This window comes from Myotis myotis, unplaced genomic scaffold (assembly GCF_014108235.1).
Source record: "Myotis myotis isolate mMyoMyo1 unplaced genomic scaffold, mMyoMyo1.p scaffold_m19_p_3, whole genome shotgun sequence".
NCBI classification, from domain to species: domain Eukaryota; kingdom Metazoa; phylum Chordata; class Mammalia; order Chiroptera; family Vespertilionidae; genus Myotis; species Myotis myotis.
The window spans coordinates 103,924,687-103,939,849 of record NW_023416335.1 but is presented as its reverse complement, the minus strand read 5'-3'; the positions used below and the strand labels follow the sequence as shown (position 1 = coordinate 103,939,849).

The 15,163-nt window shown below is 42.4% G+C and overlaps 1 protein-coding gene and 1 pseudogene across 1 annotated transcript in view; one reads left to right on the top strand and one right to left on the bottom strand.

Moving 5' to 3' along the window:
- Positions 1-2,526: 2,526 nt before the first annotated feature.
- The window catches only part of SMAD9 (SMAD family member 9), a 98,321-nt gene continuing 85,684 nt past the window's right edge, over positions 2,527-15,163 (bottom strand). The window contains exon 6 of the mRNA XM_036297795.1: positions 2,527-4,779. Coding sequence (XP_036153688.1) covers positions 4,636-4,779 — 144 coding nt within the window. The 3' untranslated portion in view covers positions 2,527-4,635. The remainder of the gene's footprint in view (positions 4,780-15,163) is intronic.
- LOC118650052 lies at positions 6,992-8,600 on the top strand (annotated as a pseudogene).

The following is a 15,163-nucleotide window of genomic DNA, read 5'->3' as shown; positions in this document are numbered from 1 at the left end:
TCTAAAATTACCTAACAAACTGCAACTGGGTCAGAGAGACCCAGAACATCCAAAAGAAGGCCCAAGGCCCCACAGCAGCTTGCATTGTTTCACAGCTGGGCCTCATCTAAGCACCTCCAAACCCCAAACAAAGAAGAGGAATCTGAAGATCTCTTCATAGCTCCTGCTGGGTAGCCTCAGGAAGAGGCTAAATTAGCACCTCCAAGTGCCACTATGCCCAGTAGTCAGAGTGGGACCATCCAGATTACAACTCCTCAGATCCATAAGGGACACACTCAGGGGGCAGATTCAGTGAGCACCAAAGCCCCACTGAAGCAAGCCTTGCCCCATAAGGGTGTCTCCAGCACAGAAGTTCTTCCACTGTAGACGCAGCTGATTCTCACAGCCAATTGGCCTGGAGGTCAATTCATCCCAGTGATACCAACAACAATCAAGGCTTAAATACAATAAGACTGTGCACAAAGCCCACAAAGGGGTGCACCAAGAGTGTCCACCTCAGGTAATTGGGGAGGCTGAGCCACTGGGCCCTATAGGACACCTAGCACAGAAAGCCACTCTAGGGAGAACCAAGATGGCGGCATAGGTTAACGCCAGAGTTTGCTGCCTTGAACAACTACTTCAAAAGTGAAACTAAAAAACAGAAGGGACATCACCCAGAACCACAGGAACGCTGGCTGAGTGGAAGTCCTACAACTAGGAGGAAAGAGAAACGCATACGGACACTCAGAGGAGGTGCAGTGCTGAAGTCAAATTCTGAGGTGCGGAGTGCGCGGAGCAGGCTGGCGGCGGAGGGCGCGGTTGGCGTTTTCAATCGGGAGGGAGTCGCAGACTCTGAGCTCCAGATATAGGCGAGTCTTCAGGGACCCAGACTCAAACGGGAGAAGCGGGACTGTCTGGCTTCGGTCAGAGTGAGTGCAGCTTTCTCTCCGAGGTTTGCAGCGGGTGCTGGGACTCAGAGAGGCAGAGCCGCTGGGGACAGGACTGAGAGCCGCCATAACTGCTCTCTCTGGCCCACCCTGTTGATCCTGTGCACCCGCCCCGCCCAAGCCCTGCACAGAGGCATTTGCCAGATAGCCTCAGGCAAAGGCTAGATTAGCACCTCCCTAGAGGACAGAAGTTCTCTCACTGCAGACACAGCTGATTCTCATAGCCACTTGGCCTGGAGGTCAAACCCTCCCTGGTATTAGCTACAACAATCAAGGTTTAACTATAAGACTGCACACAAAGACCACTAGTGGGTGCACCAAGGAAGCATAACAAAATGCGGAGACAAAGAAACAGGACAAAATAGTCAATGGAAGATATAGAGTTCAGAACCACACTTTTAAGGTCTCTCAAGAACTGTTTAGAAGCCGCCGATAAACTTAATGAGATCTACAAGAAAATTAATGAGACCCTCGATGTTATATTGGGGAACCAACTAGAAATTAAGCATACACGGACTGAAATAACGAATATTATACAGACTCCGGACAGCAGACCAGAGGAGCGCAAGAATCAAGTCAATGATTTGAAATGCGAGGAAGCAAAAAACACCCAACCGGAAAAGCAAAATGAAAAAAGAATCCAAAAATGCGAGGATAGTGTAAGGAGCCTCTGGGACAGCTTCAAGCGTACCAACATCAGAATTATAGGGGTGCCAGAAGATGAGAGAGAGCAAGATATTGAAAACCTATTTGAAGAAATAATGACAGAAAACTTCCCCCACCTGGTGAAAGAAATGGACTTACAGGTCCAAGAAGCGCGGAGAACCCCAAACAAAAGGAATCCAAAGAGGACCACACCAAGACACATCATAATTAAAATGCCAAGAGCAAAAGATAAAGAGAGAATCTTAAAAACAGCAAGAGAAAGACAGTCAGTTACCTACAAGGGAGTACCCATACGACTGTCAGCTGATTTCTCAACAGAAACTTTGCAGGCCAGAAGGGAGTGGCAAGAAATATTCAAAGTGATGAATACCAAGAACCTACAACCAAGATTACTTTACCCAGCAAAGCAATCATTCATAATTGAAGGTCAGATAAAGAGCTTCACAGATAAGGAAAAGCTAAAGGAGTTCATCACCACCAAACCAGGATTATATGAAATGCTGAAAGGTATCCTTTAAGAAGAGGAAGAGGAAGAAAAAGGTAAAGATACAAATTATGAACAACAAATATGCATCTATCAACAAGTGAATCTAAGAATCAAGTGAATAAATAATCTGATGAACAGAATGAACTGGTGATTATAATAGAATCAGGGGCATAGAAAGGGATTGGACTGACTAGTCTCAGGGGCTGGAGAGAAAGGGGTGTGGAGGGTGTGGGAAGAGACTGGACAAAAATTATACACCTATGGATGAGGACAGTGGGTGGGGGTAAGGGCAGAGGGTGGGGTGGGAACCGGGTGGAGAGGAGCTATGAGTGGAAAAAGAGGAACAACTGTAATAATGTGAACAATAAAGGTTTTTTTTTTTAAAAAAAGAAAGAAAGCTATGTTTGATCTCTGGATCAAAACCCACATAGTGTACTTGCTGTTCTCTCATGGAATGATACGCGTATGAGAAAGATTCACCAACCATATTAATGCCCTTTCCAGGGAAAAGGGGAGATGAAAAATTATTAGAAAATAGAAGGAACAGGAGGAGAAAACCTACTTTTTTAGACAGAAGAAAAATAGCATTTACCCAAGGAAGCCTTCATCCATTACCTAAATGATCAGAAGAGAAAGGAAATGATTCAAAAGAGATAATAAGAAACCAACACATTTTTTAAGCTAAGGAAGATGGTATGTTCTGTTTTGTTTTGCAAGTTCTGGATTATGAGGATGTCTACACAAACAGATATAATATTAGACTCTCAACCCAAGAGCTGGGCTTGTTTACATTTGATTCTACAGCACCTAACATTGTACCTGGCACATACAGGTGCACAATACATAGTTGATGAACAATGAACTACACTAAATGGGTTACCTAGTCTTCATGTAAAATGTAATATTTATTTTCTACTGTATATATGAAAGTTTCTATTCTATAACACTAGTCATAAGAGGTGACAGTAGTAACTCACTCATCTTTTTCACATCATTTCTACCTTGAATATAATTTAATGAGAAATAACTACTGTGTTCACTAAGCTACAAAGAGTTGAGATAGAATGTATAAATGAAGAAACCTCTTGGATTACTGAAGTACCATCTGTTACAAGCATAATTGCCTTCTTAAATTATACATTTTTAACAGGGTGTAATATATTTTTTCAAGCAATGTAGTTTTTAGTGGGTGGGACTTATATTTACATATATAAGAGTACCTAGAAATTTGGGGGATTTTCCTCTTTATTATCCAAGGGTAAATAAGAACAGGTTTTTAATATTGTGTGTTTTTTAAATGTCCTATTATTCAATACTACTGTTCCCCAGAAATTGTAGAGATTATGAAATTATTATCACTTTACTTGGGAAGTTATTTCCAGGTGTGAGAATTTAGCTTTATAAGAGCCTACCAGATTTGACCAGTAGATAATTTATTCAATAGAGACATTAAGTTAAATAGCTCATAAATTGATCTCAGTAATGTGTCTTGATTTTCTCAAAAATCTTCACCATTGTTTTAGTAACCTATAAATAGTTAATATTTGCCAACAAGTGAGGTAAATAAGGCAAAAGGAGGGCCGTCGTCCAGAGACTTTTAATGTGGGAATGTGAGAAGGTGTAAGTAAACATATGATGCTTTTGTCCAACCCTCCTGTTATTACCTGCTTCTTCTTCCTACAGGACCTACACACATGGTCTTAGAGCTCCCTGTGCAGACTCAAAAGTCTGCAGGACTGCCTGCATGAACAGCCAGCAAAACATGAGCCTCATTTCCTATGTGGAAAGCAGGAATCTCCTTGGGTGATTCTGGGACTAAATTCTGGTCTTACAGTTTGGGAATATAGCTCATTTCATGCTATTTTCATATTTATCTTGCCATATTAGACTCATTGCTTTTTTACAGTCGTAGAGTATGAGGGAACATGACTTCAGCTTCACAGTTTCTTTTCCAATCACAGTTTAAATTTGTTTAAAATGAACCCTTAATATGAGCACAATTGTCCAGGTATAAGTATTTCAACTTCAGAAATAAAGTTTATGTGTCTTATCTTACATAATTGATTATATAAACTTGATATTTTTTCTTGCCAATAGTACTAAAAGTGAAATCATTTAAATTAAATGAGTTTGATTGCTACATTTTGTCTAAAAGCGTTATTTACTCTAGTGCTGCTAGTACCCGACTTTTGCTATATAAACAGTTTTAGTATTTTTCTGGTAGGCCACACAACCTGCCTTATATTGACATGGCTGACTAAAGCTGCCTTTTATTCTGCCAACACCCTTTAAATACTATTGACAGAGTTGCCTTTCTTTGTTTCCTCCCACAAATAAAGCCGCTGCTTCTTACATCATAGGTGCAAAAAAACCTGCTTTTCTAATGGCATCAGCTTAACTAGAAAGCAGAAAACAAATGGTGATAAAATAGATGAACAGTATATATTATATTTATTTACACATATACTTAGACACTTTAGTTGCAAATCTGAAATGATATAAGCCACTGCCTGAAACAGCATCTGTTCTATAGAAATGGGGATTAAGACCTAACTATTAAGACACTGAAGAAATCGGGTTATGTGGAGAGCCCATTTGAGTCAGAACTTTGTCCAACCACTGCAATGGCCCGTGAAGATGAATCTCAATCCAGCAAGGGGTGCTCGTGACATCCTGGCGATGGTACTCAGCTCCCCAACCCTGAAAAGCAAGAGTGGAGCCAAGAGTGATTGTGTCAGACTTTGCAGTCAACCTCCAAAGGCACAAGACAGAGCTCAGTGGACACCTAACCAACACAACAGAGTAGCTCTCGAGACCTGAGAGAACATAAACTATACCTTCCTGTAAGTACAGGATAAGTTTTGCATCAACCAGACATCCTAAGATGATTCCAAATCAATGCTTTTCTTTGGGTTCACAACTAAATGCATGAACCTAGATATGGTTGGGCTCTAGTCATGTCAGAAACCCTGGCAAATCATTTTCTCTCCCATAAGGGAAGAAACTTGAACTTATGTTCACCCCGTAAGGCTGAAGACACTGTTTTGCACAAAATGGTAACTGAAGACCAATGATGGATCTGGAACTTATAAAGAAAGAACTAGAGGATGCTCTTGATTTTTCAGGATTGATTAACAAAGCTTATTCTTCCTGTTTCTCTGGCTCACTTTTGGCAATTTCCTATTTATTACCATTCATAGGAGAGGCAGCAAATCCTATCTAATAAAAGAGAAACATGGTAATTAGCGTACGACTGCTAACCTTCCCATTGGCTAATCAGGGCGATATGCAAATTAACTGCCAGCCAAGATGGCGGCGGGCAGCCAGGCAGCTTAAAGTTAACATGAGGCTTGCTTGCTTCAGTGACGGAGGACTCCAACATTCCCCACCTGCCGCTGCCGGCCTCTGAGCTGCAACTCTAAGGAACTATGTTACAAATATAGAAGCTAAACAAAACCCCAGAAACCTGCTTTAGTCCGCCCGGCTTCAGCCAGCAGGATCGCAACATTGTTTCAAATACAGAAGGTAAACAAAGGCCAGAAACCTGCTTTCAGCAGCGGAGGCCTAAGAGCTGGAGCCAAGCCTCAGAGCTAAAGCTGGCCCAGAATAAAAAAAAAAGAAAAAACGGAGAGGTTGGAAGCTTCAGTCACCCGCCAGCCTGAAAACAGCACTCAGACCCTCACCCAGACTGGCCAGGCACCCCAGTGGGGACCCCCACCCTGAAGGGTGTGTGACCAGCTGCAAACAGCCATCATCTCCTCACCCAGACTGGCAAGGCACCCCAGTGGGGATCCCCACCCTGATCCAGGACACCCTTCAGGGCAAACCAGCCGGCCCCACCCGTGCACCAGGTCTCTATCCTATATAGTAAAAGGGTAATATGCCTCCCAGCACCGGGATCAGCAGAGCCGAGAGGCCTCTGGCACCGGGATCAGTGTGACAGGGGGCAGCGTCCAAACCCCCTGATCGCCCTGCGGCTCTGTGTGTGACAGGGGGCGGGGCCACAACCTCCCTATCCGCCCTGCTCTGTTTGTGACAGGGGAAGGCGCCCCAACCCCCTAATCAGCCCTGCTCTGTGTCTGATAGGGGGAGCTCCCCAACCCCCTGATTGCCCTGCGGCTCTGTGTGTCACAGGGTGTGGCACCCCAAACCCTTGATCGGCCCTGTTCTGTGTGTAACAGGGGGCAGCGCCCCAACCCCCTGATCGGCCCTGCTCTGTGTGTGACAGGGTAGAGCCATAACCTCCCCATCGGCCCTGCCCTGAGTGTGAGAGTGGCATTGCCCCAACCCCCTGATTGGCCCTGCTCTGTGGGTGATAGAGGGCAGCGCCCCAACCCCCCCTCCACGGGCCCTGCCCTGTGTGTGATGGGGTAGAGCCATAACCTCCCCATCAGCCCTGCCCTGAGTGTGACAGTGGCGGCGCCCCAACCCCCTGATGGGCCCTGCTCTGTGCGTGACAGGGTACGGAGCCCCAACCCCCCTGATGGGCCCTGCTCTGTGCGTGACAGGGGGCAGCGCCCCAACTCCCTGATTGGCCCTGCTCTGTGCGTGACAGCGGGTGGCACCACAACCTCCCCATCGACCCTGCCTTGAGTGTGACAGGGGGCGGTGCCCCAACCCCCCAATCGGCCCTACCCTGAGCGTGACTGAGGGTGGTATCGCAACCTCCCAATCCGCCCTGCTCTATGCATGACAGGGGGTGGCGCCCCAACTCCCCAATAGGCCCTGCTCTGAGCCCGACCAGGGGCAGCACCTAGGGATTGGGCCTACCCTCTGCCACCCGGGAGCAGGCCTAAGCCAGCTGGTTGTTATCTCCCAAGGGGTCCCAAACTGCGGGAGGGCACAGGCCAGGCTGAGGGACCCCCGTCCCCCCCCGTCCCCCGAGTGCACAAATTTTTGTGCACCGGGCCTCTAGTAAGTAAGTAAATAAATAGACAAGTAAATAAATAAGTTTGTATATTTTTCTCTGTATGAAAAGTTATTTTTAAAATGACAGATTCAGTTAAGCAAATTAGTTTTGTTATTGGGAACACTGATTCTCTGTAGAGTTTTTTAAAAGTTGGATTTCAGGAGTTGGGAATTGGGATCCAAGTCCAAGTATATAGGATTTAAACCTTCTCTCAGATATGTGTAGTAGAGCTAAAGAACCAGGGGTCATCCTTCTGAAATTGAAATTGGCTCACCAATCCAGGACAAAGTTAGAGATCACAACTCAAGCATAAGTTGCCTTTTCCTAACACTGCTACAAAGATGTTTGACATTAAGGCTTGGGCTGAGTATGTTGTGGAATGGGCTGCAAAGGATCCATATGGCTTCCTTACAACAGTTATTTTTGCCCTTACTCCATTGTTTCTAGCAAGTGCTGTACTGTTCTAGAAATTGGCCAAGATGATTGAGGCCTGGGGAAAGGAGCAAAAGAAAACACAAAAATTCCAAGAAAATATTGCAAATGCTAAACAACTGAAAAAGGACTGAAGGAATGAACAGGCTCTGCAACCAGAGGAAATTCATTTGGGAAGTTATGCAGCTTTGGAAGGACCCTGTAGGGTTTCTTTTCTGGATTTATGATAGTATTTAATAAACAAAGCATGAGCATATGGAAGACGTTAGTTCTGACCGCTACTCTAGCAACTTTTGGGCTTCTGCATAGAAGTTTATTGACAGTTATTGTAAATTGGCATTTATTATGCTAAAAATTCTTTATAACTGACTTAGTCATTTTCCATTTTGCAGCTTAAAACATCCTGTGGAGAAAAAAATAAATTTGGATTATGAACTCTATTCAAATACTGGCTCAAAAAGGGGTCCTATTCCGGACAAAGGAAACTAAGAATGTAAAAATGAGAACTGTCCTGAGGTGAAAAGTGTGCTTTGGCTTAAAAAGAGATACAGCATATTAATTACATCTTTTATCATTATTGCTTATGTCTTAGAATCATTTCTGGCTTTCTCAAAGCAAAATATTATTAATCAGTGAGTACTTCACTTTCTACATTTTTCTCATTCTAGCCTTTGAGAGACTGATAATTATCAGACATTCTGCCTTTTTAAAAATCTAATTTTATAAAAAAATTCTCTCGATTGTATAGAGTACCAGCTACTAACAGTTTTGTACTTATGAACACTGCCATTTACTTGGATATGACTTGTTGAATAGAGAAACACTGTGATTTAAAGCTTGCAGTAAAAATGCCAACCCTCATAGTACTTTGGAACCAGTTTATTCTTACTCGTGCTAAGAAGAAATATGAAGTAGTTAAAATGCCTTATCTGATAATTTGCTGATAATATAAATAACACTTTTAATTTTTATTCCATTTTTTGAACTCATGTAGTGATGTCCTATAATTTCTGATCAAATAAGCTCACAATGAAAATTAAAAATTCAATTTTTTTCCTAAGGAATTCTAAAAGAGTAAGTCACATTTCATAAATGGTAAAGAAAGGCTTAACATTTGGAAAAATTTTTGTTTGGTATAATAATTGGGTGAAAAAGATAAATTATGTCAAATGAGAATGTGTTGTAATCCTATATAATAAAAGCCTAATATGCTAAATGTCCGGTCGTCCGGTCATCTGTTCAACCAATCAAAGCATAATATGCTAATGATATGCTAAGGCTGCTCAAACCACTTGCTATGACATGCACTGACCACCAGGGGCAGATGCTTCAACCAGTAGGTTAGCTTGCTGCTGGAGTCCAGCCAATCGGAACTGAGCGAGGAGCGGTCCTAAGCCATCAGTTGGACATCCCCTGAGGGCTCCCAGACTGCGAGAGGGTGCAGGCTTGGCTGCGGGACTCCCCCCACCGCCCCCCACCCTGAGTGCACGTATTTCATGCACTGGGCCTCTAGTTAGAAATAAAAAGCTAAAGGTTATTTCCTTCAGTTAAATATAATTGGACCTTTTGTTATGAAACATGGCTTTTGTAAATTCATGGTCCAATAATTTTACTCACTGTCAGTATTTAATAGCTCATTAATATTTTCCTCGTCTCTGGTAATTAATTCTAAATTACAGAAATTATCAGCTTTAATTTAAAAATGAAGGTAGATACTGATATAAAATTGGTACGTTTTTATTTTTAAAACAAAGTTGGATTTCAAACACCATGCTGCGTGATTACACTTTACATTTGTGGCTAGAAACTTCAAGTGGACCTTTGATGCCACTTGGAAATCATAGCATTCTCTCCCAGACCATTCACTCTCTCATTTCTCCTACTTTTCCACCTACTCCTCAAGCCTGCTTACAACAGATTTTCTTTTTTCCTATTTTAGTGAGAGAAATGAAGCAATCAGAAGAGAATTTCCACAGCACTGCACCCACAGACTTGACCTTTCTACCTTTTACTATAGATTATCTGTGTTTCCAAATAAGCCATCTATTTGTGCATAAGACTCACTCACCTCTGGGAACAGCATTCCAGAAACTCTCCCCATTCTTTCCTTTTTCTTTCCATCAGATCATTCCCATCAATGTACAAACATGCTGAAATGTCTTTCATCTTCAAAATACTTCTCTTGGCAATACAACCATCACAGATTACTGTCCTATGTCTTTGACTCCCTTTGTAGCAAAACCCCTCAAAAACAGGCATCTGCACTGGCTGTCTCAATTCCTCTTCTTCCACTCTTTTAAATCCATTCTAATCAACATTTCACCCAAGCCTTCAACAATATTGTTCTTATCAAGATCAAAAAGACCTTCATATTGCTCAAATTAATGATCAGCTTTCAGTCTTTGTGTCACATGGGCAGTATTTGCTTTAGTTCATCCCCTCTCCTCCTCAAAGTATTTTCTTTTTTGGCTTAGAAAGAACCTTCCTTTCTTGGTTTTACTACTATTTTGGTGGTGGCACATTCTCAGTTTTCTTTGCTGGTTCTTTCTCTTTTCCACTATCTTTTCTTTTTTTAAAAAAATCTTTATTGTTTGTCTCCTTAGGTAATGCATATATGCATATATGATCTTTGTTTAATCTCTTCCCGCTCCCTTCCCTCTGAAAATCATCAGTTTGTTCCATTTCCATGCCTCTGATTCTAATTTATTCACCAGTTTATTCTGTTCATTAAATTTCTTATTCATTTATTTTTACTTTTAGATTAAATTGTTGATAGGTATGCATTTGTTGCCATGTTGTTGTTCATATTTTATTTATCTTTTTCTTCTTCTTCTTCTTCCTCTTCTTAAAGAATGCCCTTCAACATTTCATATAATACTGGTTTGTTGGTGATGAACTCCTTTAGCTTTTTCTTGTCTGTGAAGCTCTTTCTCTGACCTTCAATTCTAAATGATAGCTTTGCTAGATAAAGTAATATTGGTTGTAGGTCCTTGCTATTCATCACTTTCAATATTTCTTGCCACTATCTTCTGACTTGCATAGTTTCTGTTGAGAAATCAGCTGACAGTCCTATGGGCATTCCCTTGTAGGTAACTAACTGCTTTTCTCTTGCTGCTTTTAAGATTCTCTCTTTGTCTTTAGCCCTTGGCATTTTAATTATGATGTGTCTTGGTTTGGTCCTCTTTGGGTTCCTCTTGTTTGGGACTCTCTGTGCTTCCTAGGCTTGTGTGTTTATTTCTTTCACAGGTACGGGAAGTTTTCTGTCATTATTTCTTCAAATAGGTTTTTAATATCTTGCTTTCTCTCTTCATCTGGCACCCCCATAATGTGAATGTTGGTACACTTGAAGTTGTCCCAGAGGCTCCTTACACTATCTTCATACTTTTGGATTCTTTTTTCTTTTTGCTCTTCTGATTGGGTGGTTTTTGCTTCCTCATATTTCAAATCATTGATTTGATTTTGAGAATCCTCTTCTCTACTGTTGAATCCCTGTATATTATTCTTTATTTCAGTTATTGTATGATTAATTCCTGACTGGTCCTTTCCATTTTTTGGAGGTTTCTAGAAGGTTCTTGAGTAATTTTATAACTGTGGTTTTGAACTCTATATCCAGTAGTTTGCTTTCTTCCATTTCTTTCATTTGTGACATGTTTCTTTGTCTCTGCATTTTGGCTGCTTCCCTGTGTTTGTTTCTATGTATTGGGTAGAGCTACTATGTCTCCTTGAGTTGGTAGAGAGCCCTTGTGTAGTAGGTGTCCTATAGGGCCCAGTGGCTCAGCCTCCCCAATCACCTGAGTTGGGAACTTTAGGTGCACCCCTTTGTGGGCTGTGAGCACAGTCTTGTTGTAGTTGAGACTTTATTGCTATTGGTGTCACTGGGAGGAATTGACCTCCAGGCCAATTGGCTATGAGAACCAGCTGTGACTACAGTGGGAGAGCTGCTGTGCAGGAGACACCCCTATGGAGCAGGACTTGCTTCAGTGGGGCTTTGGTGCTTACTGAGTCTGCTCATTGAGTGTGTTGTTTATAGATGTGTAGGGTTGTAATCTTGTATAGGCTGACACTGACCACTGGGTACACTGGCTCTTGGGTCTCCAGGGAAGTGCAAAGTCAGCCAATGTCTGGGGCTACCCAGCAGGAGCTACAGAGAGATCTGCAGATTCCTCCTCTTTGTATCAGGTTTGGAAGTGCCCAGATAAGGCCCAGCTATGATGCAAGGCAGGCTGGTGCTGGTGCCAGGTCTTAGGCCTTTTATTGATAAGTTTGGGACTCCCTGACCCAGCTGCAGCTTGTTTGAGACACTTTAGCCTGAGCAAGGACAGGCCATTCATATGCAAAATACACACACACAGCTTGGGTGGAGTTGTAAATTGGATGAGGCGGGATCTTAGGGAATCACCAGGGTAGAGCAAACAGAAATGGTTGCCAGTCAGCCCTGTGACCTGGGAGGTCCCAGCATAGGAACAATAATCCCTGTGAGCACCTCTGTCTGGGAGAATGCCACCCTGAGTTTCTGCCCTGATGCCAGACAATCCAGTTCCTCCTTGTATGTGTGTGTCCCCCAGAACCTTGCCCTGGTGCTGGCGCTCAGAGGAATCAGGATCTTGTAAGTTCATTTTGAGGTGCTGGCCTTTTAAGAGGAACAGATGGGTCTCCAGCAGCCTCTGTGTCACTGAGCCCCAATCCACACTGGTTTTTACAACCTGTAGTTCTTAATGACCACAGGGATTTCTTTTCCCAGCTCTGGGACCCTGGGCTGGGGATCTGGTGTGGTTCTGGGACCCCTTGCTCCTCCTGGCAGCCTCCACAGAGATGATCTCCCTCCCGATTAAAAAAGCGGCACACCTGGGTGCCGGACCAGCCCATTCCACGCCTCTGCACCTCCTACCAGTCTCAGTGTGCTTTCTTATTTACTTCCCTAGTTGTAGGACTTCCATTCAGCCAGCTTTCTGGTGGTTCTGGATGATGGTTGTTCTGTATTGAGCTGTAATTTTGATGTGGTTGTGGGAGGTGACGAGTACAGGCATTTACCTATGCTGCCATCTTCCCCCTGTCTCCATTCTCCACTATCTTTTGAAGTTGAAATGTCCCAGGACTCCATCCTGGAACCCCTTATCTTCTCTGTTTAAACTCAAACTGTTGGTGATATCATCCAGGCTCATGGAGTTCAACGCTGTCCATAACCTGATAATTTCTAAATTTACATTCTCAATTCAGCTTTCTCTCTCCAAGTGCAGACTAATTTGTACATCCAACTGCCTACTCAGTACTTCACTGAACGTGTGACAAACACTTCAAAGTTATTCTCACTAAAACTGAACTCTTTGTCTTGTATCCAAACCTGAGCCACCTGCATCTTCTCCATCTTGATTAAAGAAAACTTCATCTAACGCCTCTCTTTTTCTCATACCCCACATCAAGTCAGCCTTCACATTTAGATCTGTCCACTTCTCACAACTTCTATTAGAACTCTCCTACTGGGAGCAACCATCATCTTTCATCTGAATATTGCTGTAGCCTCCTAACTGGTCCCCCTACTTCCAACCCTGCCTGCATCCACACAACAGCCAGAATGATCCTTTAAAAGCCTAAGTCAGATCATGAAAATCTTCTGCTCAAATCCCTGCAATGGCTCCCCTTCTTTTTAGAGTAAAAGCCAAAACCCTTGCACTGACTTATAAAGCACTGATCTGATTCCCTGTTGCAGTTCTGATCTCACATCACCCTCACTCATTATGCCCCAGTCTCCTTGCTACTACAAATTCCTAGCCATGCTCTTGCTTCTTGTAGTTGAGCTTGCCCTTCCCTGTGTGTCTACTGCTCTTATCCCAGATATCCTTATGGCTATCTTTCTTGTGTCATTCAAGTCTTTGCTCATGTTTCACCTCTTCAATGAGGCTTCCCCTGACCACCTCGTTAAAACCTGCAATCTACCTCTTCCCCAGCACTCCAATTTCGTTTGCTCTGCATTTTATCTTTACATTCAAATTCTTTATTATAGCTGTTGTTTATTGTGTTTCTCTTTCCTATTATATTGATTTTATGAAGGCAGAGATCTTTGCATAATCATTGATGTATTCCAGTTCCTAGAATGGTGCCTAACCTGGCACATGATAGGTGCTCAAAAATATTTGTTGACTGATGAAATGAGCCCTAGAATTAGTAAGAATTAGAGCTGAAAGAGTCCTTAAAGATGATCTAGTCTATCATCCCCCAATAATAGCCACTAGTGTTTAGCCATCTATAATTTATTTCATTTGTATTTTTTAAAATCTAGTAATGTTTTAATCAATCCAATATATCCAAAATATTATATCAATATATAATCAGTATGAAATTAGTAATGAAATATTTTATGTTCTTTTAATTTGTACTGTCTCCCCCCCTCCCCAGTTTTATTGAGATATAATTGATACATAACATTGTATCAGTTTTCAGTATACAACATAACGATTTGGTATATGCATATATTGCGAAATGATTACCACTATAAGTTTAGTTAAGATCCATCACCTCCCATTGTTACACATTTCTTTAATGTGATGAGAGCTTTTAAATTTCTTTTAAACTGATCATCTGTAGTTATATTTGCTAAGAATTTTTTTAAAGTCCCTGAAATATTAGGGACTTTGTTTTCAGTGAATTGTGCAGCTTTATGATTTAAATGTTGTATATCTATTAAATACATCTGGTTGATTTTTGGGAAATCAGATTTCTATGCAAGTATATATTATAGTGAAATAATTACCTCTGAGATATTGGTATTTCATCCTAATTTTAAAAACAAAAACCTGGAAAAATAACCATACAATTCAAATGATTGTTCATTAATGGCAATTTAATCCCCTCTGCTGAGTCTAAAGCATCAGAAATTGGAAAAAATTTCCAGATATTAGTTAATTGTTTTACAATGTAAAAATGCTTTTTACAGCTTACCAGCAAAACTGAATAAAACTGCTTTGTCATCATAAAAGAGAAATAGTTTCAAGAAGTCGTTTTTAAATTGTATTTGTATTCTTGATTTTTTAAAATTACTAAAATTAAAAATACAATAAAAACATAATTTGAGTACAGAAAAACTGGACAATTATTTTTCATGGTAATTTTAAAAGACTAATAAATTTTACTTGAAAAACATCTAGAACAAGACATACTGATTGTTTGGATGGATATATATATAGAGGCCCGGTGCACAAAAATTTGTGCACTGGGGGGGGGGGTGTCCCTCAGCCCGGCCTGCACCCTCTCACAATCTGGGACCCTCGGTGAGGGGCCCTAGGCCTGGCCTGAGGGCTTTCCTTCACCTGTCTGCAAGGCAGCTGGCCCCATCCTCACCGCTGCCACTGCTTGCCATTTGTGCAGTGCTGACCCCCTCCCCTGCCACCAGTGGCCTCCCTCTGCAGGTGACAGGCTGGGGTGCGATGGCTTGGCTGGCCTGGGCCTCCCTCTTTCTTTGCTGGGGGGCAGGGCCAGTCCTGCGAGGGGCCATTTGCCTACCAGATCTCCCCTAACCGCTGGCCTGCCTACCTGATGACCCCTAACCACTTGCCTCCTACGTGATCACCCCTAACCGCTGGTCTGCCTATATGGTCACCCCTAACCACTCTGCTTGCCTGCCTGATTGCCCCTAACTGCTTGCTTGGGGGCGGGGCTAGCCCAGCGAGGGGCTGTCTGCTACTTGATCTCCCCTAACCACTGGCCTGCCTATCTGATCACCCCTAACTGTTGGTCTGCCTACCTGAT